The sequence below is a fragment of the Mugil cephalus genome, chromosome 20, assembly GCF_022458985.1.
Source record: "Mugil cephalus isolate CIBA_MC_2020 chromosome 20, CIBA_Mcephalus_1.1, whole genome shotgun sequence".
Taxonomy (NCBI): domain Eukaryota; kingdom Metazoa; phylum Chordata; class Actinopteri; order Mugiliformes; family Mugilidae; genus Mugil; species Mugil cephalus.
This window is the reverse complement of record NC_061789.1, coordinates 17,960,357-17,986,090: the sequence shown is the minus strand read 5'-3', so window position 1 is coordinate 17,986,090 and position 25,734 is coordinate 17,960,357. Positions and strand designations below refer to the sequence as shown.

General features: G+C 43.9%; 2 protein-coding genes and 1 long non-coding RNA gene across 6 annotated transcripts in view; 1 reads left to right on the top strand and 2 right to left on the bottom strand.

Annotated features, from left to right (window-relative positions):
* Nucleotides 1–1,258: 1,258 nt before the first annotated feature.
* On the bottom strand, nucleotides 1,259–17,908 carry ppp1r1b (protein phosphatase 1, regulatory (inhibitor) subunit 1B). 2 transcript variants are annotated; one of them, XM_047571144.1, is made up of 5 exons: nucleotides 17,540–17,908; nucleotides 7,211–7,300; nucleotides 6,306–6,381; nucleotides 4,950–5,093; nucleotides 1,259–3,462 (listed from the first exon to the last, which is right to left on the bottom strand). In XM_047571144.1, exons 1-5 carry the CDS (start codon nucleotides 17,651–17,653, stop codon nucleotides 3,281–3,283), a joined length of 606 nt encoding a protein of 201 aa, XP_047427100.1. In that variant the 5' UTR covers nucleotides 17,654–17,908; the 3' UTR covers nucleotides 1,259–3,280. The 2 variants fall into 2 exon arrangements, with proteins under 2 accessions (XP_047427100.1, XP_047427101.1); XM_047571145.1 differs by having other exon boundaries at nucleotides 7,217–7,300; nucleotides 17,540–17,902.
* A 202-nt stretch (nucleotides 17,909–18,110) lies between these two features.
* LOC124997445 (neurogenic differentiation factor 2-like) overlaps nucleotides 18,111–25,734 on the top strand; it is a 16,637-nt gene continuing 9,013 nt past the window's right edge. Inside the window, exon 1 of the mRNA XM_047571143.1 lies at nucleotides 18,111–20,554. The gene's annotated coding sequence lies outside the window, so the exon portion shown is untranslated. The remainder of the gene's footprint in view (nucleotides 20,555–25,734) is intronic.
* LOC124997448 overlaps nucleotides 20,573–25,734 on the bottom strand; it is an 8,932-nt gene continuing 3,770 nt past the window's right edge. For all 3 annotated transcript variants that reach the window (XR_007110973.1, XR_007110974.1, XR_007110975.1), the window contains one exon: nucleotides 20,573–25,734. This exon is cut by the window's right edge and continues 262 nt beyond it. This is a non-coding gene — a long non-coding RNA (uncharacterized LOC124997448).

The window sequence follows — 25,734 nt, the reverse complement described above, 5'->3', positions numbered from 1 at the left end:
TCAAAGATAAAATGTTGGCTCTGTTGATTTTGTTTTCTTACTTTATTTTATAATCATTGTGGTGATTTTTAGCATGTTAGTCACAAATAACCCTTTTTTTTTATTGTGTATGACTGTCACTGTGCCATTGCCCATCATCTTTGATGTCTACATAAGCTAATTTATTAGTGTGTTATTTTTGGAATGTGGCACAAATACAGCTTCTCCTTAATAGTTTTTATCTTCAGTGCTGCAGTATGCCAAAGCCCTATTTGTACACCCAATAAAGTTGGAAAGCTCTTAAAATTAAATTTAAAAATAATATGACTCTGGATTGTAAATGTCTCTCTTTATATCATTCTCCAAAGGAAATAGATGTGTCAAAATATGGGGCACCGCTTGTAAAGTTGTGCATGTTAAAATGAATATGTAATTTTTCAAAGTAAATGCAAATGTTAAATCTAAATGCAAATGCTACATCTAAATGTTAAACGTAAATGTAAATCTAAATGTAAATTTTAACTAAATGTTAAAACTAAATGTTAAATGTAGCGCTTACACAATTAAATATGCTAATATGCTAAATGAGACTGCCACTCAGCAGAAGTACCAAAATAAGAGCTTCATTCTGAGCAGTGTTGTGGTCAGGGTGGGAATGCGCCACTGTCGGAGGTTTCTCTCTCCGTGATACCCTTCACTGACTCAGCGAGGCGTCTCCTTCCAGCTCCAAACGATGACAGCACCGGTAAGTTTGTCCAGCTAGCTTAGCTAGCTTAACATGTGTTGTGTTGACGTAAAGCTACGTACATGGCAAAAATAAGTTCAAAAATTGTAATTTTCACAAGCGCTGAAGCTGATAAAAATGTATAACGTGACATTAGGTGATAATGTATGTATTATTGTGGATTTATAATCAAATATAATGTCTACGGACATTTGACCGAGAACATTACGAGTGTTAGGCGGAGCGAACACAATGGGAGGGTTAAAATGCAATATGGAAGACACTGTATGTGAGGAATGGTGAATAAAGAGTACTGTGATTTGTTGAATAACAAATGTGATGACATTTTAAAAATAGATCCTGTTTTGTGTGACAATTGATTGGTTTGACCAAACAGCATATGAGAAATAATTTACAATCAAACTAAGTCATTTATTGTTCCCATGACTTATGCTGTGTAGTTTTTACAGTTCATGGCTGTACCAAATGTTCTTACTGAAAGTAAGTGATTTATGTTGTCAGGACCTCTGAACATACACATACAACAAATACAGGTTGTGTTAAAGGAGAAAAAGAAAATTGGTTTATTTTGATATCATATAGTTGCTCACTTTAAAACAACCACATCACATTGAGAAACAAAAGAATGGGAAATTAAAGAAAATAAAGACAGAATAAGCATTAGAGTTCATATATGTCGTCCCACGGTTGTTTTCTTCTGACCCGGGAGGAGAGGGGAGGCAGTGGACAGAAAGCGAGGGATGGACGACAGTGCCAGCTGCAGAGTCTCAACACTCCCAGTACGCTCATCTGGTCATCCCACAATTTGAGAAGGTCAAAGGTTAAAAAAAAAAAAAAAAAGTTTCACAAAGTTTTATATACAAAGAGCAGCCCAGACGATACAAACACCAAGATGTATTCATCATGTGGCACAACTTGAAACCTTATTTAACAGAGCACTTTTCAGTTAAATTGGAAATTAGAGAGAATTTGGCTAATGATATTTAAAGTTGCTGTAGACCCCAAGCAAAAGGTGTGGCATTATCTATGGTAGAAACAGCACACAGAATTTACGCTGTGAGCATTTTGCTGAAATGTCAGTCATAGCCGCAGTGCCTGGTTTTAGGCTTGTACTTCTGCATGTTCCACGCAGGCCTGTTGAGTCATCCGAGTGTTTACATACAGGCAGCAGAAGCAGGACAGAGCTGAGCTCCTCATGCCCTGGGGTTCAGGTTAGAAAAATAGCTCTCACAACACATCCTTGACTTACAAATCACGAGGGAGCAATTAAAAAGATGACTTTATAAAAGTGTTCATGTACAAAAAGTTATCCTGTGAGCGAGAAATTGAGATATTCAGAGTTTTTTTTTTAATTCCCAAACACGTGATGATGAATTCAGCTCTCATGTGAGGTGGATGGATGGCATATTTTGAAAAGTCGGGAGGTAGCATTCATGAAATCATGAAATCGTGAAAATTTGAAAAAAAAAACAAAAGCAAAAAAAACAAAAAAATAAAAACACTGAGATTATGGATGATTTAAAATAAAAGAAACAATTTTGATGCCAATCACTAACTCATACGCGGGTTTCAAAGTGGTGCTCCAAGCCATGGATCCTCACAAATTCTGGGTTAGTTAATGTCAAATCAAGAATTTATTTGGAAAGTTAGTATAGGTGCACAAATACACATGTAGACATTGACAGGTTATTGGTTTTAATACCAGCTAATGGCTTCTGCACTTTTATTTTTTATAATCAATAAGGTTTCTCATTTGACCACTTATAGTAAGCATACGTGACACAGTTTTACTAGGACTAAAAAGTAAACAGTGAAGCTGATATCACTACAGTTAGTCTGGACTTTAGCAATGAAAACTATGTAGACTGTAAATAGCATCAGAAATAGGATTTGGTCTCATAAAACTGTATTATAGGATTATAACTTGGAGCAGAACTTTAAACTCATCGTTTCTACTTTCTACCACAAGATGGCAGCACACACAAAGGTCTTACCAGGCCGAACACGTTTCAAGAACTTCAAGGGCTTCTGTAAAAGATCATATAAGCCACCCTCTCTGTTAATAATGTGTACTGTGTGTATACGGTGACTACTTTACACACATTAAATTAACATGTAGCTGTGCAGAAGCGTTAAGGTTGAAGGGAAGTCTGGCTTTCCTTTTATTTTTGTTTTTCAGCTCAATCTGACCTTGGCCCCACGACTCTCATTATAAACTGAGGGACCCAAGGGCCAAAGCGGCGCCTGCTGTAGTCCGCTCCATCAGTAGATCATTCCTCACCATCTCATAAGGGCTGACTTGCACACAAACTCCCTTTCTGTCCTCTCTTTTAAATCCAGCGGACCCCGTAGAGGTGAAGTGGTACAGAAATCGTTGCTCACTCGCGTGTTTGATGGAAATATCTATCATTCAGACGGCTCTCATCTACTCTCATTCAAAAACTGACGCCTAATATTTCCTTCAGATTTTAACCTTTTGACAAAACACCACTACACTTTCTCCCCATATCTGCGTTTCATTTCCCCAGCTCCCCCCACCCCCTCTCTATCTCTCTCTCAGTTACACCCCCGACTGTTCTCCTCTGTTGTTGTCTTGATTTTGTCCCCCTCCTCCTCCTCCTCCTCCTCCTCCTCTTCCTCATCCTCCTCTTCCTCCTGCGCTGCTTGGATCTGCTTGCCCGTCTCTCTCACGTTGGAAAACTTGACTGACTGTTCAGTGGCGGCTGTGCCTTGGTGATCTGAGGGAGACAAACACTCAGGTCAAAAGCAGCCGCGAAAGCACCGGTTTGTTTTTAGGTGACTGTAGCCATAGTTATCGGGGCATTAGCATCGTGTTCCTGTGGTCCTTTCATAAGCTACTGAATAAGACTGAGACGGTGATTGCTAAGATACCGTGTTTTCATCAGATCTCAGCGTGAGCAGCCACCAGATTCCTTGCCACCAGATTCTTTGATTTACTTTCCCTGTGTCAGCTTGCAGGACGAGCCCTGAAAAAACTGATAAACCCAATCAGTATATTTTAGCATCCTGTTTGGGTGCTTTTTTGTTTCTGCAGGCCTCCACAAAGGGATTTACTGAGAGAGTCATCTGTCATCTGTGCCTACAGAGCAATACTTCGGAATGAAATGTGACATAATAGAGATTATAAACCTACAATTTCACCTCAAACAAACAAAACAAGGCACACGGTGCATGTAAAAAAAAAAAAAGTTTTAGATCAATGTGTTATTTCTTCAGTTTACTTTTATTCAAACCAGTTTAAACGGTGTGAATACAGAGCAGGGTCACAACATTGCTCGGCACATTAATTCTGTCTGGCCCCTCCGCTCGGTTCAGGTGCTGGTTCTGGTCTTTTACTCAGCTGCTGTGTAACACCTGACATTTGAGTCAGAGTGCTAATGTGAGATCTGGAGCTGTCACTCAACACATCACTTCACCTGTGCTGCTGGTCAGAACACAAAGACGGTACTCAGAAAAACGGCACAGGGCTGAGAGCAGCTGCAGTATTCAACTTTATATGTTTTTGTGTTATGGGAACAAATTATTCAAGTTATTTATTTATTTTTTTCTGTCTGGCTTTCCTTTTGTTTCTGCCATCTTTAAGTGCACACCAGCTCCTTCCTTTATCATGAACGTGATCTTGAATTTGTTTGAAGATAAAATCTTAAGATATAACCTTAAGATGTTCAGACTTGAGCCTTCACAACTTTTCATACCTTTAGAACTTATTTTTCAGTCGTTGAGGACGGATTAACAGAAAGATATCTTGGTTTGTATAAAACACAGAACTACAGAAAAACATGTGAGTGATAAAAGTACAGGGAAAGAGATAAACTGGGCCAATTGTACAAACTGGAAGGAAAAATACACCTTTAGACTTGTTTTTAGCACAGTTCAAAGCTATGCACCGGCAGGGCACGTTAGAATGAAATGACGCTGACTCCCAACAGCAACTGTACACAGACTGAGAAATTTATTTTTTAAATTGAAAAGACAGCAATGTCCACTTTTGTTAAACATTTGCTAAAAATTCAGAATCCTTTGTCTTCTGTTGAGTTAACTGTAGATGAATTGGGAGACTGATTTATTTACTTATTTTCAAAAAACAATGCCTGCATCTGTGTTTTAAATTTGTTCAAAGTGTATTTTTCCTTTTAGAATAAAAAACCGTGTCGCCCTTGCTGCCACCGTGATGCCGTCGTGGTCTAGAGAGCCTCCCTCTCACCAGCAGCTTTGGCGGGAGATGACTCCTCTCCCTGCCAGTCCTCGTCCTCCTCCTCCTCCTCCTCCTCCTCCCCTTCACAGGGGTCTTCCAAAGGAGGGTAGACACCTAGGTTCTGCATGTGCGCTTCAGCCATCTTCTGCACAGCTACACACAGGTGGGCACGGCACAGACACAGGGAGATGGCCACACATGGGAGACAGACACAAGGATAGAGGGATACGTTGCTTTGGGTTTTACCACGCTTCAACACTGTCAGTTTGTTTTTTTAATTTTTTTTTTTATCAAGACTCACATGAGCGTTTGGATGCATGCCAGGCAGACAGGAAGCCAGTTAAACACATGCACTGACAGACAGGACAGACAGAAAAAGCGGGCAGCTACAAAACGATGTCCCGCACTGATTTTTATTTTTTTTTTTAAGTCAAGCTTCCGTTGTTGTTTCCTATCCTTTTTTTTTTTTTGTCTCACCCCCATCTGTTTGTTTGTACCGTGTCTTTCCTCGACCGCCCGCCCTCCTCTGCGCTAACTCTCTCTTGGCTTTACTGACTGATAGTATCTGAGCTCCTCCTCTCACTTCCTCTAGGTCACCTTGGCTCCTTTCACACCCTCAGAAACGCAGCGCGGCGCTGAGGCAGGTCGCTCAAGGTAGGTTATGCAACTAGAAATTGTTCCGAGGTAGCTCTCTCTTTCACTGTCTGAGTCTAAGCTGATGAAGGGCAGATTTCTGAGGCAGGAACGAAGCTTCCTGACTCATTATATCACCACTTGACATGTGACAATGCACAGGCCGGTAAATGAAACTCTGTTGACAAACTCACGTTCTTTACTGGCCTCTCGCAGGCAAGACACAAAGGAAAGCACACGCCTGTGTTCATGTATGTATTTTAATCATTCCTATCATTTGTGTTTATTCCACATGTGTGTGTGTGTGTGTGTGTGTGTGTGTGTGCGCCACAGCTTTATACACTATTGACTGTAATCCTGGATGATCCAGACTTTCCTAGACTCACACTCGGTGTCTCACAGCTGTCACGCTCTAATCTCTCCCTTTCTCCCTCTGTCACACACACTGCTGATGAGTGTATAATAAGAGCAGAAACACACAGAAACATGCCTATGCATATCACACACGTACATGCTCCGGGGAGGAAAAAAAAGACAGAAAGCTTTTCATTGCACGTCCACCCATCTGTCCCATGCATTGTTTTTTTCTTTTTCGTCGCAAAGCAAGGAGGAAAGTGACGGCAGCGAAGCACGGTAAAAACAAAAGAGGGCTTAAACACAGGGATGGATCACAGCACACACAAAACCACCTGCACCTCTACCACCTGTAGAGTGAACGCGGCTCGCACCAACCTTTGAGCGACGGAGGCTGATAGACGTTTGGATTGACCCGTTTTGGTTTGAGCACTCCGTTCTCTCCCACGACCCACTGTGGACGAAGACAGAGACAAACAATCGTGATCGTCTCCCTTCATTTATCATTAAATGTTTCCTCCCAACAAGACGTAAAAATGGTATGTTTTCCCACAACAAAACAAATGATACTTTCCCCACATGGAAACATCATGACATATGTAAATATGGTTTATTTTAAAGTTTAATCTACTGGATGAAACCCACATGGGCAGCACTGAAGATTTCCAACCTTAACTGACTTAGCAACAGTAAGCAAAACGCATTATTAAAGGCAGATGTTAAGTACCATTAAAGCTAGATGAACATGTCTAAATATGTACATTTGCATACATACATACTGAAAACCCAAAGACATAACAGTTTAATTTTAAAGTAAATTATTGACTCAAAGTCCTTTAGAGGCTGCATAAAAGGCCATGATGCAGAGACAAGTTCAAACCCAAGAGATGAAACTTTTTCCGTAGCTTTCGTAAGAGTGAACATTTGCCCCAAATCCTGCCGACATATTTAATCTTCACTAGAATATCTGACAAGTGTCGTTACAAGGATCTGTTTCAGCCACAGTTTATGAGCAAGAGAAAAGAGCGAACAAGAAAATGTCTGAGTCCAGCCACATTTAAAGGTCAACCTTGATGCATATGAAAGTTGTTGGAATGTCGGAGTGTGTGATGATAGACACAACACAGGGTTAAAAGGGTTCAAAAAGTTTAAATACTTCAGGCTATACTTCAGATGGAGGCTAATACTAACCATGCAGAAACGTTATGGGGGTGGGAAAATACCGGAGGAGGAACGATGAGGATCCACAGACACTTAGAATAAGAAAATTGTTCCGACTTCACCTTTACCTGATGAGTGGACTGATCGTCCTCGGGAGACGACTGGTCGGCTACTCTGAACAGCGTGGCGGGTGTGGGCCGCCTGCGTCGGATCTGTAAACAAACACACAAACATAAAGGGCAGCCATAAGTGCATGAATAATTAAACAACGAGCAACACTGTATTATTAACAACGCTCAGCAACACAAAGCCATATCAATGCAATGGAAAATGCTGACAGTTCACGGTGGTGAAGGGCACGCTGAGTCCTTGCTGACTTCATTAGCGCGGCTGCCAAGTTAGATGATCGGTCAACGGCTGATTGCAAATTTCACCGCTCAGTGCTAGTGAAGTCAGAGCACGGCTCAGTAGAACAGAGGAAGGTTCATTCGGAAAAGTTTGATTTCATAAACAGACAAAGTGCACAGAGAAAAATAGTGTTAGGTAGCTAAACTTGTGCCTGCATCTAAGAATGTAAAACCTTCTAATACAGGATTTGCTTGTACACTGCCCCATGTATGCCGACACACACCCTCACTCAGAGAGGGTACATGTAAAGTGAGCTAAATGAAGCGGAGCAATCAGCCTAGACACTCCCGACGCCACACGCTGCTCCTTGGAGGCCCAAGTCAGGAAAATACAGGCCCAAGAGGAAAAGCAGAGCCGGGCTGTATGCAGGTCTCCACCACACCTCCAGCACAAGCCAAAGTATACAGTGAACTCTCTGTCCAGGGGAACAAATGCCCAGCTGTGCCCATACATCCAAACCAACCGACCTGCATCATGGTCTGCCAGCAGGAACGCGCTCCTCAGAATAGCTGATTGTGTTGATCCGAAAGTACAACCCTCCCAAAAACTCATTTTGATTATGAATAATTTGCCCCCTGTAGACTACAAAAGAAGCTTTATAGCTTGCTAACACTCTGCACCCGTCACAGGATCCTGGATACAGAGACAAAAGCTGTGCACAGCTGGATTTTTGCAATTTTGTGACATTTCCTGCATGTTGATGGTATTTTGATGACTGATAGACTTTAAATGCCTTCGTCTGTTACATGTCATGATAATAAAGAAACACTCTTGGTTCCTGAACCCGTTGGTGGTTTTGCAAAATATGACAAGCATCTTTTCAAGAAAACAGGAAGTGACTGTTCGATACTGAGAAGATAAGTTCAGGATGAGTTGTTAATTCACTGAAAGGTGCTGAGCAGCATGTGCGAGGAGGCCCTTTCAAAGAAAACTACACACTTTTCTATTATACTACAAAACCTTAATAGCTGTCATCCATAAACAGTTCTTTTGGAAAAATGTTGGGTAAAATAAAGTGGGCTGGGAGTAAAAGCAGCGCAGTAAACCGGCGACTGGTCAGATAAAGGTACGGACGACTGTCCTCTGCGGAGCAAGTCAACCTTGGCCATGACATGAACCTGTGAACGGCTGTTTACGGCAACCACAGCGTAGGAAGAGAGCTAAGTATCTCGGCTCTATTTTGCCATACGGATAGCTGTGTTTGTGTTTGTGTCCCTTACGCCTTCTTCAGCAAGGTGTGCGTCATCGTGGTGAGCTGCGTGTTGCCAAAGCAGAGGCTCGCTGAGTCGCTGGGTAGAAATCTGCCCCCATCAGATTCAACAACACAGAGAAATCGGGCGAGGATTTTGCCCTTATTTATGACATCAGACACAGTTTAATCCCATCATGCAACTTAAAGCTTTCCTGGATCTCTCCCACTATCTGTTTATTCTCTCGTTCCTCTCCAATTTCCATCTCCCTTCATCCTCTGCTTCCTCTGTCCTGTTTACTTCCTTATCCATCCTCTATTTCTTGACAGTGACACTGCCCTCATCCTCTGCCTCATCTCCAGTGTGTCCAGCGTTTGTTCGCTCTCGTCCCCCCTTTTCTCTTCGGTGTTGGGACTTCCTCTGACCCCGTTCCACCTCCACTACTCTTTCCTCATGTTGTCCCTGGCAGCCTGACACCTGCTATCAGCCTTGCAGGGCAGCCTGAGGTGGTCCACACAGATCCCCCCGAGAGACACAATACGCCAGATGTTGCCATGACCGAGCCTTTGCCTGAGTCTGATTTAAAGCTATTAAACTGGGAATACCACTGGATTATTCCTCTACATTCAAGTCAGGCAGATATTAGAGATGCTATATGAATTGTGAACTGTCTGAGGTTATACTAGGAGGTCAAAGTGCCAGGGGAAGGTCTACTTGGTTTGGTTAAGGTCTATTTGTCATATCATTTTCAAAAATGCCCCCCCAAAAATGTCACGTTTGCTATTTATTTTCTGCTTCTCTGTCCTCTATATTGATACATACGGAAGTTCCGCAGGTTTAAATTTCGTAGGTCTAACAGGTGACAGAGGTTTCCCAGCTATAGTTTTTGGCTGCCACCCCTATTCCTTCTCTGGGTAAGGCCTTTTCGTGTCAATAAAAGAGGCTGTCACATGTTGAAAACAGGGAAAGATTCATAACAAACCAGTCAAATGTGATCATAAATGGGAGATAATATGATTGGAAGGGATAATTGAGGTCACTGAGGAGTGTAATCTGTTGGTCTATTAACATGAACCTGTGCTCTGTGCTTGTTATTCTAATGCCATTTAGCCCTGCACTCAATCATCGAAGAGGTCTTTGTGAAACGTTGACATGTGACGTGACCTAATGCGTGAAAATTACAACAGTGTGCCTCGGGGGTAAAACTGTAATCTGCACTAAATGGCATCCACACAATAAAACCATGCACTCGAGGAACATAAATACATTAGTCAGAGGTCTCACTCTCTTTTATGGATGTTCCCTTAAACAAAGTGGTGGCGGTAGTGGCGATGGTGGCAGTGACGTGCAGCGCCAAATGACATATACACACGTACTGACTCTAGTAATTTTCCACCCTATTCTGCCAGTCTTACATAATATCGTATGTGACTTCCTCATTTACGGCAACACAGGGCTACAGCGTGTGTGAGATTACTCCAGCTACGCTTTATCCCTCCATCCTCCCCTTCTCTAAACCCCCCTGGCCCCAATCTCCCAAACTCTCTCCACCACTGGCAGCGATTGTTTTTGTACCAAGATCAGTGAGGCTGCAGTGGACTTGCACCCGGGGGTGGGATTGGGGGGGGCGGGGGGGCTTTAAGCAGACGGCTGCTGCGGCCTTTCAGCGGCCTCACAGGTGCATGGCCGCAGGCTTCCCTGAGAGACGTCAGCACCCCACTAAGTTCTCCAAAGGGCCTGCGTGTCTTGGTAAAACACTGGCTCACTGACCCAAGCATAGAAAAGAGATGCATCAGTGTATCTAAAGCTGGTGAATTTGAGCGATATGCTGACTCGGCATACTGTGAGGTAAAAAGGGGAGAAACATTCATTGAAAGGTGACAACTTGGCTGAAGGAAATGATTTGAAACACACCTTAAACACTTTTGTAGATGTATTTAAGTATATAGCATGTGTGCATTTATAATTCACTTTTTTTTTTTTATCAATGATCCTGATCAAGCAGCAAGCGTGTTTTAAAATGTGCCACTTAAATAAAAACCTTGTCAGCAAGTCTTATGTTTATACTGCTGTCAAGTTTAATTTGGGGGGGAAACAGTAACCCTAGCAAGTAGCCAGGAATGACTCCAGGTTTGGAGCGGTGTTGGGTACATGAGTCAGTGGTAACTGTTGACTTTGCATGTTTCTGACTGTGCACTCTGCGTGTGTTGGCTCAGTACTGTCTTACAGCAGCCTGGGTGCAGACTGGCTGATATGGGTCTGCTCCCCGGGGGCCTTCCTGTAAGCTGGTGTGCTCGTGGCCGGGCCTATAAAAAGCAGCTGCAGTAGGACAGCGTAAACTAGATCGGAGGCATCTCTTGGGGCCGTGCAGGATGAGTCAGAAAGGTTCTAAAACTCTGTACCAGCGCTAAATGTCGATCCCTGGGGGGAGTCTGCCGTGACGCAGACAACGCACCTCAGATCTTCCTCCTCGTTAGCTACCCTCCCATGTGTCCAATAGCGCATTACACAGGGTCATCCTATCAGGTAGTGCGTGTCAGCTCTCTGTGACAGAGGTTGCAGCATCAATCAGGCCCATGTGAAGCTCAAACTCTCTCACGATGCTGTAACTCTGCTCCAGATGGATAGATATGGATTTGTACAATATTGATTTGCAGTTGTGGCATCTGCCCGCAGGCAGGCCAATACATCACTCAGAAACAAGCACTACTGTATGCGCATGGCTTACAGTACTCCAATGGAAACATACTGTACTCCAATGAAAGATCAGCCAGAATCTTTATGGAGTTAATCTGATCAGCCAAAGAGATGTAGTCTAACAAAACAACGTTTAACGTTAAAAACGTTTAACGTGCTGATAATAATCACTGTCTTTCTTCTGAAAAGGCCAGTGAACACCAGTTTCTCTTTTTCCTGCTGTTCGTCTAAGTATGGCCCAGCTCTGGGTTAAAGGTACTCTGCTGAGTTTCATTGCCTCTCTGCTGTTGTGATCTTTAGCTGGATTGAACTCTAAAGAGCAATTCAATTAAACAAAGTCGTGATGTTGCCACTAGTGAGCCTTTTAAAAATGAAGCGGCTGAACCCCATGCGGTGCCCCTAAGTGCAATCTAGCCATGCGTTTAATATTGCAGTAAGGTGAAAACGATCCCTTTCACAGCGAAACATAAATGTCTCTTTCTGCTTATGTTATATTTGTATTGAGATGCATTGCATGTTTAACTATTCCAAGAATATTGAAAGTCTAATGCAGCTCATAATCGCAGCGGGTGGTAGTTAAATGTTTTGTCTTTCTTTTTTTTGTGAATTCAAAAGACACAGTTACAAAGGCCGATGTGCTGTTTCTTGTATCTGATTTCGTTTCTGAGAATAGCAGCACATTTATTTTTTGGAGAAACGCCAACATTTTTCAAACACTAACCGGCAACATATCAGCGCCAACATCGGAAACTCTGCCATCTGTTTTGTTTACGAGCATGTTTACACAGGGATACACAGAGAAGAAAAAAGATGGTTTCTGGTCAAAGAATTGGACGCGGTGCCGTCCCCCGTCAGGATTAAACTTTTAATATCAGGCCGCCCTGCCTCTTCCTCACAAAGCAGCCAGGACGAACGTTTCCAAAAGCAAGACAAGTAAACAACCAAAGGGCAGCGATCAGATCTATCATGTGACAAGTGGCTCTGTTAGAGACATTTGGGCTACATCCGTTCATTACTAACAGACGGGCGCCTTCAACAGGGCTTCAGTGAGTAACAACAGCTTATTAAGTTTCCAGCTGTTACGAGGAGGGTCAAGGACGGGGGTACGAAAATTTCAACCCGAGCCTGTCACATATTCGCAGAGCGCTCATTCCTATTCATATGCATGGCACCACCAAATACCCACAAGTAAGAGAGGCTGCCTCGCGTTGCTCCTCAACATTCCCGTAACACCTCCGCAGTGACCTCTGACCCCACCAGTGGCTGGCTGAATAAACAGATGGGCTGCAGAAAGCATCTGGAGGGGCTCTCCAATGACCCCCAAATAGGAAATGTAATTACGCTGCACCCACTGGCAGAATGATATCATACTCAGTCAACAACCCCCCGCCCCACTTCTTCTCCCCTGTCTCCAGTACCCCACAGCATTTATGTAATTAGCCGCTGATAGCTGTTGGCCTGTTGTTCCAGAGACTGTTGGAAGAATGGTTTACCACCACACCACAACACAATACACCACAGCACAGCACAGCACAGATAATGTGCCACTGGCTCATGAGTGACAGGGAGCCACCTGCCAGGCCGAAGCACACTCCAGGGGACGTGCCAATCAAAGTTTTCATGGAGACGGCGGAATGGCTGACAGCCTGTAATCGCTGAGATAAATCAGCCTTTCTTGCTGGTGCACTCAAGTTCTGCAGCGTCACAGTGTGTTTCTGACAAAGACCAGTTCCAGAGGTCAACAGGCACGCACAAACAGAGGGCAGAGTAGCTATAGTTACTCATCTGCAGCCTCATATGTACCCACATGGTGATAAACCACAAAAGGTTAGAGTTGATAGTTGCTATGCAGCTTACTTACCATTGCTTGGATGCAAAGGGCCACTAACTGTGACATTTCAGCATCACTCAAGACTGGAATCAAGATTTGCTAGCAGGTTTGAAACACGCACACACACACACACACACACACACACACACACACACACACACACACACACACACACACACACACACACACACACACACACACGCACACACACACACACACACCTTCCCAGGCTGACAAATCCTTTTATTAGCCTCATATTTGTGTGTTCACTCCTACACACATTAAAGATAACCTGGTGAGCCCTTCTGCGAGCTCCTTAACATGCATGCAGATAAACACAGAAAGGAAAAGGTATAAGCTAGTGTGGAGATTACAACTCTTGCAACATGTCTTCTCTGCGACTTTGAAGCGGCGATTGAGATTTCTTTAGTCACGCTTCAGTGCTCCCCTCAGTATGACTAAATCGGTGTGACCGCCCCGTGCCTCTTTTGGGAAGAGAATGGAGCTACAGCAGCTGACCCTGAAAGTGAAATCGGGAGGGAGGAAGGCAGCAGAAAGACAGAGTTCAGGGTCCACATCCAGTGAACACACTGACTTCTGATGACATTTGTTGACAGGTCAGCCCCTGTCCAGCTAACCTCCCCCACCTCCAGTCCCCTCCTGCTGCACAGTAGCCCCTCTAATCCTCTCCTTCCTCTCTCATTATAGATGTAGCTATTGTGTGTTGGCCGTTGGCCGAGGTTAAAAGATGAAGGGCTTCAGATGCACTGTGATTTCTTTGCACAGTACTGTGCGCAGGGGAGGCACGGTACTTAATCTTTTCATAAACTGGCAACGGCCTGGACTGTTTTCACCAAAGACGAGCCCTGAAGTGAGCGGTAAAATGATAATGGAGGATTTGTCGAGCACGATATTTAAAGGCTAAAAGGGTCTCCTGCTGCACTGCAGGCTGCAGGCACGAGGTGCAGAGGGCATTTTGACGTATTTTCAGCCCAATGTGTACAGTGTAATCAGGTGACGAATCGCTCTACCCGTGCTCAATATTTATGTTTCTTAGCTGTTTACACATTACACATATGTGCACACAGCACCAGAGGGAAGATGACGGATCGTCCAGTTAATATCCTCATCAAGACAACATGATCTTCACAATAATATACAAACCCTTTACTGCAGAGCAGCTCCGCAGCTAAAATAAAAATGGAAAAAGGACATGAAAGGAAACTTTGTGGAGAACAGATATAAGCCATGAACATGTTGCTCCAGTCATCAACTAATCAAAACTGTCAAAAACAGGGAGGAACAAACACATATGTAACCCACAGAAGACAGAGAGCCATTGACTGTGTCCAAGCTGTAATTATAATGTAATGTGTTATTGCAACACTTTAAAAAAAATAAAAAATAAATAACAACTGCCTTCCCAATTAGTTTTTTGCCACTACAAATATCAACAAACTGCTTTGGACCGACAAACTTTTCATATACACGACAGATCGTGTCATTGGGCAAACAGACTCAGACCACTACAGTGACAATGACTGTCCACATGCAGGGAAAGATCACTGCACCCTCTCGTCCAGTCCCAGCATGCTTTGTGCCATCCAACAAGATGTTCTCTCTGGGAGTGTATGTTGACAGTCCCCTAGACCTTTAGTGTTTACCCACAAACAGTGGCTGCATCAAAGGTCGCTGTTTGATGTTTAACCCGGAGAGTGGACCGGGGAGAGTGACGGAGGAGGTTGGGCGTGCAGCTGAGGGCGACGGACGGGGTGGGGGCGAGTGGGTGGCGAAGAGAAATCGCGCCTTCTGTGACCCCTTTAGGTTTCTCGCAGATTACCGTGGGCCGGTTTGCTGTTTTGGGAAGCTTTTGGACCGATGAGCCTTTCAGATCATGACATTTCCAGCCGTGCTAGAGGAGAAGCGTGGAGGAATGTCGAGTCCAGGGGGGCGGACATGTCTGCCATGGCCTTAATCTCTATCCATTATGCACCAAGCACGCAGGAGGATTGGTGTGTGTGGCGTGGCATTGTGGGTGGTAAACACAGCCACGTGCTTTCGCTATGTTGTTTTAGACAATAACAATTTCGGTCTTGAGATCTCAATGATGCACTAATGCAATAAGCCAAGAAAGTGAGAAAATGTCACTTGTGTCCAAACTGTGAGCGGCCTGTTTAGTCCACAAAATAAACTGGACATAAGTGAATCTGTTAATGTTTCTAAATGTGCAGACCGTTATGTATTCTGTGTAGTCGACAACGACAAACAGGTCAGAACTGTCCAATACAATTATCTTACACCTCGCAGGCATGTGCAAATAGCTGCTGTTTTCACCAACGAAACGCAACATTCGACTGAGTGGGAGGTATGGAAACGTCTCTCGCATCAACACCATCAAGCAGGATTCACATACACACTTACTGTATCTCCAAACATGCATCCGCACCTATGTAAACAGCCTTTCAGACGCACAGAACTGTCCGTTAACGTTGACCTTCTAAGACTGTGGAGGAGCTCGGGGCGACATAGTTATACAGCCCGTCTCCATGGTAACAAGTCCCCGGCAGTTCGGTTGATTGTGGTGTTGGGGTTTAAATGCCAACGGAAAGAACAGCGAGGAGTTACCAGGTTGTGTAACAAGTTCCAAAGAGCGGTATAGTGATTGCAACTCATTAGCAGAGACGGACTTGCGGGCAACTGCAATTGTTATGGGAGGGGAAGAGAATGAAATGAATGTCGTCAACCCTGCCCACCCACACATCCCTGGAGAATCCCATCCGCCCCAAGTAGATGCTATCTGCTTTTAGACACACATAAACACATCCTCTCTTGAATGCTCCTGTTTTCCGTGCCACCCTGTAGCACGTTTGTCGCTTCGTTGCAAGAATCAGCGTTCCACCCCTAGCATGCACGGCATCGACACCAACCAGACCAAGGCTTTATGTCTCTGTGCTCATGAAACATCTGCCTCACATGTTTGAATGGACTGGTGTCCTCAACAGTAGCACCAAGCTGACGCAGAAGCATCGTGCACTATGCAGCATGTAAAGGTAAAGCTCAGGACGAGGGAGGAAAGTCAGCCAACAGGACTAAAAATAGGTGTATGGCCATAAGGTGATTGAGCAACAAAGTGAGAGAATCTCTTAAAAGATGGAGGAGTAGATCACATATGGTAGATGGATATCCTGTGGTTTCTTGGAAGATGCGATAGGGATCAGGACGCAGCGACAGTGCATGAGTAGTGAGCAGGAGAGCAACTGTTTATGTGTAAATGTGAGTGGAAGTCATGTGAAGCGTTGCAAAACATTTCCATTTCTGACGAATTTCCTTCATGACAAAAAAAAACAAACAAAAAAAACTGTAAAGCTGTAAAGTAGAAGGCAGAAAAAAAAATTTTATTCAGGGGAAAAAAAAGAAAATGTGAAGGAAACATTCTGACTAATTAGCTCTATCAACAACTTGTTGTTGCTGTCGGGCATAGAAGGGACAAAACATGATCGCAGCTCACTATTGTTCTTTTAAAGACGCATTTTTATGCTTGCTGTGGAACAAGGACGGCCACCGAGGGAGCTGACCCCTGGCAGGTGAACCCAGAAGTCAGCTTTCATAGCTTTGTTTCTCGGTTTTCCCTCACATATATAGCACATCCTCCCATCCAGCCCATTTCTCATCAACCTCTCAAGAGGAATGAGCCATTGGCCTCGATCTTCTGTGACACCAAACAGTTTCTACTTTGCCCCACTTATTCCTGATCTAAAATAAGAGCCACCAGCATCCGAGCCAAAAAGAAAGATCAGAGCTGTCCCGTCAGAAAATGAGTGTGAAAATTTCACAGAAAGGTCGGTGCTGAGATGAGTCAGTCATGAGACACTTCTGTGGCGAAACAGAACTGAAGAATTCTGTTAATAAAAGGCTACGAGGTCAGGGAGAATGACAAAGAGCCAAAGACAAACATAAGCAGTTATTATCAGTGGCATTTATGTGACGAAATGTCAAGGACTTGCCGCTGCTGCCATTGTGTCAAAGAGCGACCGGGCTTTAAATGCAACATAATAATTATTGTGACACGTTCTTAAACAGGTTAAGATGTGATGAGACAGCAAGGCGCTCGTCTTGTGAGGAAACAGAGAGAGGGAAATGTCATCAGAATTTCTCAACAGTGTGGCAGACAGAGCTACCGTGTAACCATAACCCTAGAGAATCATGGTCAGCAGTGGTCACGCACTTCCTAAACAACACAGCTAACTTTCTGGAATGAATAAGACAGATGTTTAACAGGTGAAATGTGGCGCTCAGAAACCAGCCGGAGCTGAGGCAATGCTCACCATCTCCACTTGCCGGGGGTCCAGGTTGGTGGGCGCGGAGGACGGCATGGCGAAGTGGATCTTCTTCCTCTCCTTGGGCTCATCCTCAACCTCAGTTGACACGGAGGGCTCCATGGCTCTGGATCCTGGGGGTCTGACTCCCAGCGGAGAGGAGAGGAAAAGAAGCGGCTGGTGATCTCTAAAACCTCCCTGGAAGAACCTGCCACTGCTGGATAGTCCCACTCCTGAACACTTGTCCTCTCTTCCACTGCCTCACTCCTTCACACTCCTTCTCCTCCTCTTAGAAAACCCTTTGCCTAATGTTCCCCTCTCTGGCTTTCCCTCTTTCTCTTTGCATTCCCTTAAAACCTGTGCAGCAGGAGTGAATGAGGCATGTCCTCAGAGCTGGCTGTGAGGGAGAGAAGTGGGCGGGGAGAGGGTGGAGGGGAGGGGTCAGCGTCCGAGAGGAGGTGGAGACAGGGAGGGGAGGGGGAGGAGTCAGAGCAAATGTGGGAGGAGAGAAGAGAGGATGTAACAGCAGCTTTTTCTACCTATCTAAGCTGAGGTTGATTTGTAATCGGGAAAAAAAAATAAAAAATAATAATCTCATCAAATCAGCTGAGCCTCTTTTGGCCTCTATTTGTGAATGAGAGATTTATGCTGGGGAGGTGGGAGGGAGCGGGGAATGCGAGGGGAGATAAACTAGAAGAGAGTGATGCGTGGCATACGCATGGGGGGGAAGTAAATGTGGATCCAGCAGCTAAGCCCCTGCTACTGATTTGTGAGTGGTGGAGCGGCTTTGGCTGTCCATTTGTAACAAGAAAGATCACTAAATCTAACCAGGTACTTGAAAAGTTGTCTTGGTGTTGAATGTGAAGACGGACTGAGGATACGGAAAAGGAAGAATTGGTGGGAAAAAAACAGAGAGGAAGGAGTGAAGGAAGCAGACTGTTGACGACATAAAGGGAATAGAGAGTTTCAGAGCTATTTTCAGGGCCTTGCTGTTGTTTCTCTCACATGGCAAAGGGATTTGGACAGCGGAGAGCTGTGGATTTGGCCTTGGGGCAAAGTTGAGTTTTGGCATGGGCTACAACACAGTAGATAGCAGAGTAGGAGGAGGAGGAAGAAGAAGAGAATATAAGGCTGCAGGGGCAGAACAAAGAAGGTCAAGGTATATTGTTCTGGCATCTACAGAGGAACACAATAAAGAGTCATCTCAGAGCGTACACTCCTGTTTAGAGCAAGCTGAACATACCAGAATGTTAATTATTATCTGTCGTTACGCGGCGGCGGACAATGAGGGAGTGCGGTTGATCTGCTCCAAGTGAGCGTTTAACTCTTCCACAAAGCCGCATAATTACCCATATCGCTTCACATAGCTTGAAAGATTGCAGCTCAGATCTGTGGCAAGCCCGACGTGTTTGACAAAACGCGGACAAGTCGTCGCTCAGCGTTTCTAAAGAAATTAAACCTTTGCTATTTGATTTTGCTCCAGAAGGGGTTGCGTAACTGGTGGAGTGTTCCGTGGGAATTGCACAACTTTTCACGGTCAATGCGTAATAGGCTCTGTGTAAGAGCCCGGCTCACTTCGAGCTGCAGAATTCCAGAGTCTAATGAAACCAGAGGCTGAGTCACTTTTTTTTTTTTGGATAAGGAAATAATTAAACGGAGAATGTTTTCTTTTAGTTGACGGGCCGGCCCAATCGGAGAGTGAGGAGGGCTCTTCTTTCATGAATCAGAAAGGCCTCCGAGAGTCTTGAAGGCACTGCTGTGTCTGAGTGAATGTAGTAAACACAGGTGCAGCGCAGCGCCTTCGCTCTCTTCACAACAAATAAGATACAGATTTGGGACTCTGGGCAAATATGCTGAGCACGTGTTTGGTTAGAGGGCACTCCACAGAACTGTGATGTTAATGTCATGAGAATGGGCAGATTAGCTGGTGTCACATCCCTGATACCGGCAAGATAGAGGCCTGACCATCAGCAAGAAATCCTCTCCTTTCCCCCCCGCTGAGCAGATTAGATGTTTGGGCACTTTTTAGAAAAGGAGGAGCAGAAAAGAAGCTGTGTCTGCATCTTTCTTTTTCACATTACATGCAGCCATAACACATTTTAGCCTGATAGCACTGTGGGCTATAACACAGAAAGGCTAAAATTGGAGCAAAACATAACAAACTCATCCCTTGAATCCATTCCTCAGTGGCACCATATGCTCAAAATATATTTAAATCCTCTCTGGGATTGAGAGTTTCAGGTCTGTTGCACCTGTAGTCACACCTGTGGCCGCATCGCTGCATCACAGTTCAAACTTAAATATGTTGGGTTGCTCTTTTTTTTTTTTCAAGTGCCTACAGAATTCCTTTTCCAAATACGCCTCACGAGTCCCAAAATTTGACACAATAATGATGGGATGTGTCTTCGAGCATCCAATAACGAGCTGGTTGTGTCTTTTCTTTGTGCCGGCAGCTCAGAACATGAGACCACCTCTCCTTTAAACTGTAACACAATATCAGAGTGGACGCACCACAACTGCGCTACTGTATATGGTGCATAAATCTTCCATCTAAAAAGTCCACTTCAGTGTAAAATTCCACACACGCAGTCAAAATATTTGGCCTTGTTAAGCGAGATATATCTAAGATAAGTGTGTTTTAAGTATCATAAATCACCCAGTTGCGACATAAATCCTGTGGGGTCCTCCTCGTCCTCGTCGTTCCTCTTTGTCTGCTCCAGTTTCATGTAATGGTACTGGAGCACAAACAAGTCCACATGACATGCGCCCGCGGGCGCATCGCGCTCACACCACTGAAAGAATGTGGTCATCGGTACCACCAGTGTGGTCTCGAATGCGTCGTTGCACCTTGGGTGCGTTCACACGTCTGCTTAACAGCCATGAACTTGTGAGCACATCACCCCAGCACATGTTAATACCAAGTGTGAACAGGACCTAAAAATGTGTTGTTGTTTTTATTTTTTCGGTCAAGTACACACGTCCAGAAACAACATCATCCACGCATGTAAATAAACAACAAAAACGGTAATTAATTTCTTTCTTTTTCTGTTAAAGTAGAATTTACAGAACAGATGTGCATTGACTGGGAGGTGCAGGTCGAAGCTTCAGCTTATTTTTGCCGGCCTCTTTTAAATTAACACTACCTGTTTGCTCACTTGCTCAATTCAGACAGAACAAAGCGTGTTAATTGATATACTGTACATCATTGTTTTACATTTGTTTGTACCTTTGCTTTTGTATACACACAAATCCCTCTTCAAATCTACTGGACTGAGTCTGAAACATCCTCTGGAGTCTTGATGACCAGCCCTGTTGATTATTGCTCTCTTTTGTAATATGAAAATTGCTTTTGTAATTGCCAGCAGGCCTCCGCTAAGTTCTGTTCTTGTCCTTCTCTCAGAAAACTTTGGTCTGAAATGTTTTTATATGAAAGATATGAAGTGGCCCACTCAGCATGGAAGTTGGCCGCTTTAGGGGATGACTTCATAACATTTGCTCCGCTGCCAAGACTCCCGATCTCGCTTCCGTGTCTTTAGCCCCGCTCCATCATAGCCATGAAGGAAACGTCGTGTCATGCAGATTAAAGAGCTCCTCAAAGAAATCTTTTAATGTGAAGATTTGTTTTGCCGTAGGATTCCGGGAACTCGTCTTTCTTTGCGTATTTGTTTGTTTCCTCATTATTTTGTTTACTTCTCAAAAACAAGTAATTTCCTCATTTGGACAGTGAAGTTTCTGTCACCAGTGGTCACGTGAGCGAGTGAGTTGTTAGGGGAAACTGCACAGCTCCAATGAGGAAAGCAGTGAGGACAAGCCAAGATAAAAGTAGAAAGAACAGGAACCAAACACAGGCTGAACAAGCAAGTGCGGCGCTGGCAAGGCAAACGTAAACAGGACGATCAGCTGTGATCTGAAACTCCATTACTGGAGGAGGCAGTAAATCTTTAAAAAATAATCATAGTTCTCTGGCAAAATGAGAACGGATTTAGTGCAGAATGTAAGTGCAAATTCAAGATGAGGTAAAAATGAAATCACTTGGTCAGAAAATATGTTGCTGGTACATACAAAGATAATGAGGCCATGGAACTGTTGCTTTGTTGAAATAGAAAAGTGAACGTGTGGAATGTTCAGAGAGGGACTTTAAGCATATTTGGTATTTCACCAAAGGTTGACTATGAACGGAGACATTATGCTGCATAATACATACCGGCTGGATTAGAGCACCACAAAATCAGATTTAGGGCACTGGCGAATCAGATATTCGCATTCTGCTGTGTGGAAAATCCAGCCCTTTTCATTATTATTATTATTTTTTTTTTCTTTATGAACTCCTGGGGGTTGCTCTGCCCCTGTCAGCTCATCGTCTCCAGTTCCACAAGAGCAGCTGGAGTTACGATAAATTAAAGCAACACACCGTCAACCTGGCGAGCAGCGGAAATGTCTCAAATGTTGCACAGAAACAAACAAATAAATAAATAATAATAGTAATGATGAAATGCGACCATGCTGGCTGTATAGATTACTAGAGAGACAAATTGTCAGGTACGCTTTCAAATCTATTACACAGATGTGTCAGAGCAGCCAGGCATTGTAAAATCCCCTGACCGTCTGTCATATTAACAAAATTACTCCACATAGCTGACACACTGACAAGTAGAACAAATTGCTCTAATTGGAAACCAAATGGATATCCTTCTGCGTATGCGCTCATTTGTGCATAAAGGGATTAACATAACCACTTCTTCTAAATCCTATAGTTTCTGCATGCACTGCATTTAGTCTTGATGGTTGTAACGGCTTTATTTTTTATTTTATTTAAATCCACTTGTCATTATTAGGCCTTGCACGCCGTTACGTAACAGGTGCTAGTCTACCTGCCATGTGTTTGTGTTTGTGTGTGTGCGGTACCCCCGGGGGAGACTCCGTTTGTTTGTAGCCGCTAATTAAGTCAGATATGTCACTTGCTCCACTCGTGATGCGTGTATTCGCAGGCACCGGGTAAGCCCGTCTATATGCCCGCTCGCACGTGCCCGCCTCTATTTTTACCGCGCTTCGCTGTGTTTATCCATTTTGTTACAGGGATGTCATTAAATCACTGCTTTGGCAGATCCAAAGGAAAAAAAAAAAAAAAAAAAAAGGCCTTCTGAAGATAGATCACACTTGCAGCAGGAGAGCGGCCAGCTTGATTATCAGTCCAAGCAGCAAGCGGGGACATGCTGTACGAAATGTGTGCCATGTGTACTGTAAAATCCCACACACACACACACATACTTGGGTCAGCTCCAAAGACAGATTGGGAAAAGTGTGTAATTCTATCTAGTCCTAAACAGGACATCTTGTACCATGTGACAGTCATTGGAGAAAGAGCTAACAAAAACCTCCCTGTTGTGAAAGTAATTCACAAGCGCCTCAGACCCCCTACAGATGATACCCAACCTGCTATAAAGAGCAAAGGTATTCTGGGTATTCTGAATTAAGTCGTGCTTATAAAAAACAACAACAACAAAAAAAAAAAAAAAAAACATAGCGGAACAGGGAAGTGTGATGTCTGATCTAACATTATCTCCAAGGCTATGATTCTACCCATAGCTGTAATAAGCTGATACACTGGGAGGATATTTCAGGGACAAACGCCGCTGCAAAGGATGAAACATTGCATTAGTTTGGATCACAGAGAGGCTTTGTGCCGTCGCAGCAGGTGGTAATTCGGTTGAGGGGCACAGAGAGACACTGCCTGTCGGTCAACACCTCGTTTGACTCCTCACTCATCCCCCTCCATTCAGTTACGCAACATACCACCGGACAATAAACGGGGTCTGTCAGCTGCCGTCAGATACACCTGGGAAAGCTGCTCTTCCCAGCAGTTTCAGCATCAACACTAGCTCTCTTATTTGTTGCGGATTAAGGGTACATGTGCACCATCTACTGTTCGGTTGTTGTTATTACAAACTGTCTCATCTTCAGGGCATTTTGTTGATGGTTTATTGAACTATGCACATAGTAACGGATGTGCAATATGAATCAGTTTTCTATAAATGATATAAATGAACCCAGTGTTTTACTCGCTAAGTCAGCAGGATGAATGGTTTTCAGCGAGTAGAGTTGAATGATGTTATTTTAGCCACAGTGCCACCACTGTGGAAGTGAAGGCCTAAAGCGCGTGAAAACACAGAAAGGGGATCAGCTCCTTCAGCTCATCCAGAAACTAATATCCATCTGGAATGTAAAACATAGAACATCATTGTTTGCGAAAATAGAAAGAGAATCACAGTGTTGAGGAATGACAAAAATGCAAAACTGAGGCTCCCAAACAGGAGCAGCAAAGCCTGTGTTGAGATCCCACTGGAGTCCAGTGCAGAATACTGACAAATAGAGTTTACAGAAGAAGTTTGCTCATATTATGTTTAATTGAATTTCAATCCCTCCGCAGCTGAAGATGGAACACGCCTGAAATCTAAAATAGTGTGAGCACGTTCAGCCACAACATTTCTTCATTGCTATGGTGCAACAATGTTTAGGCGGACGAGCCCACATTTTGTCATGACCCGGCTCAAGGAAATGACAAAATGGGAGAGACGCAGGAAATCATTTTATGAGAATAAAGAAAGACCAAAGAAAGACTATTAAAGAAACGGTATGAGGCGTGTAATTCAGTGGCATCATTCATGTACATGTGGCTGTATTGGTCATGTACAGTTTTTAGAATGACATTTTTTAATGATGGCATTGTGCATTCTCCAGAATGTTATGAAGAGTGATCAGATGAGTTGCAGTTAGTTGCAAAGTGGGCCCACTTGCAATTTTGCCTCAGAACGCAGCCATGAATAAAGAATGGCACCAAAACGTCCTCTGAGAGCAACTTCTCCCAACCAATCAAGAACAGTTTGGTGACTAATAATGCCTTTTGCAGCATGGTGGAGCACCTTGCTATTAGACAAACTCCAAGCATTGGTTATGCAAGAATGAGCTCAGTCAGGATGTGGCCCAGAAGTTAGTTGACAGCATGGGTGAACTGCAGAGGTCTTGAAAAAGAAGGGTCAACATTGCAAATATTGACTCTTTGCATAAATTTAATGTAACTGTAAATAAAAGCCTTTGTCACTTACGGAATGCTTGTGATTATACTTCAGTATACCATCCACCAACATTTGACCAAAGATCGAAAAGTGAAGTAGCAAACTTTGTGACAGTTATTACTAATACTTTCTCAAAACTCTATACGCTGTGGCTGCAGTGTTGTAGGGTAGAAATAAATAAACAGCCAAAAGACAATAAACATGTCGGCACTGGTGAGGAGCGAGACAGTGAGCCTGGGCCCAGGTGCTCCTGATCAAATTGATGTCATGAGCTGATCACCTCGGGAAAAGACAGACTGTTACGTCACCAACGTGCATAGCAGCGTTAGCAGCCTGGGCGAGGGCTGTCATCGTGGTACGTGTCTAAGCTAGATCCACATGAAAGCCTGGACCAAAGGTTTCCCAGCAGAACACTGCATGGTATCTCTTTGTCTGCATTTAGCATGGAAAGGGACCACTGTAAACCTCATGTGTGATGCAAGCACTCACTCACGGCTGAAATATTCTGCCTTTAATAAAATATTACATTCCCACCTGTCTTCCCCTTTGAAAGTGAGAAAATAAAACTTTACATTTCAAGAATTTCATTTATGTGGTATGATTTCACTTCTTGCATCAGTTAAACGGAGTTTCTGTCATTTTTTTATTCTTTGACAATACAGAGGGTACTTTAAGCAGGTGACAATTATGACAAAATTCCAGTAGATGGCAGCCTTTTGTTACTGTTGGCTCCCAAAACCACTCCTCTCATGTTGAGCTGAGAGGACTTCCCTAATGGGGGTTGAAATTGAAACTGAGGAGCTCGTTTAAGATGATGGCTTGTCACGACAGAGAGGCATTGAAGAGATGGATAAATCACTCTCATCTGAATGCGGGAGCGCGCTGGAGGAGATATAATTGAAACAGAGTGAACATTTTCTGGGACATGACTCAGAGGGTGTAGGAAAAGCTGAACTTCTGTGAGATTCCTGAAAAGGGAACGCGATCAGACGAGGGAGGTGGACCGTTTTTAAAACTTTCTTGTAGGGATTTTGTGGGGAAGGGAAGAGAAGGCAGAGAGGTAAAAATGATTACAATACAACTAAGAGTAACGATATATGTGTGGGTGGTAGTGAGGAGGAGAGAGGGGCG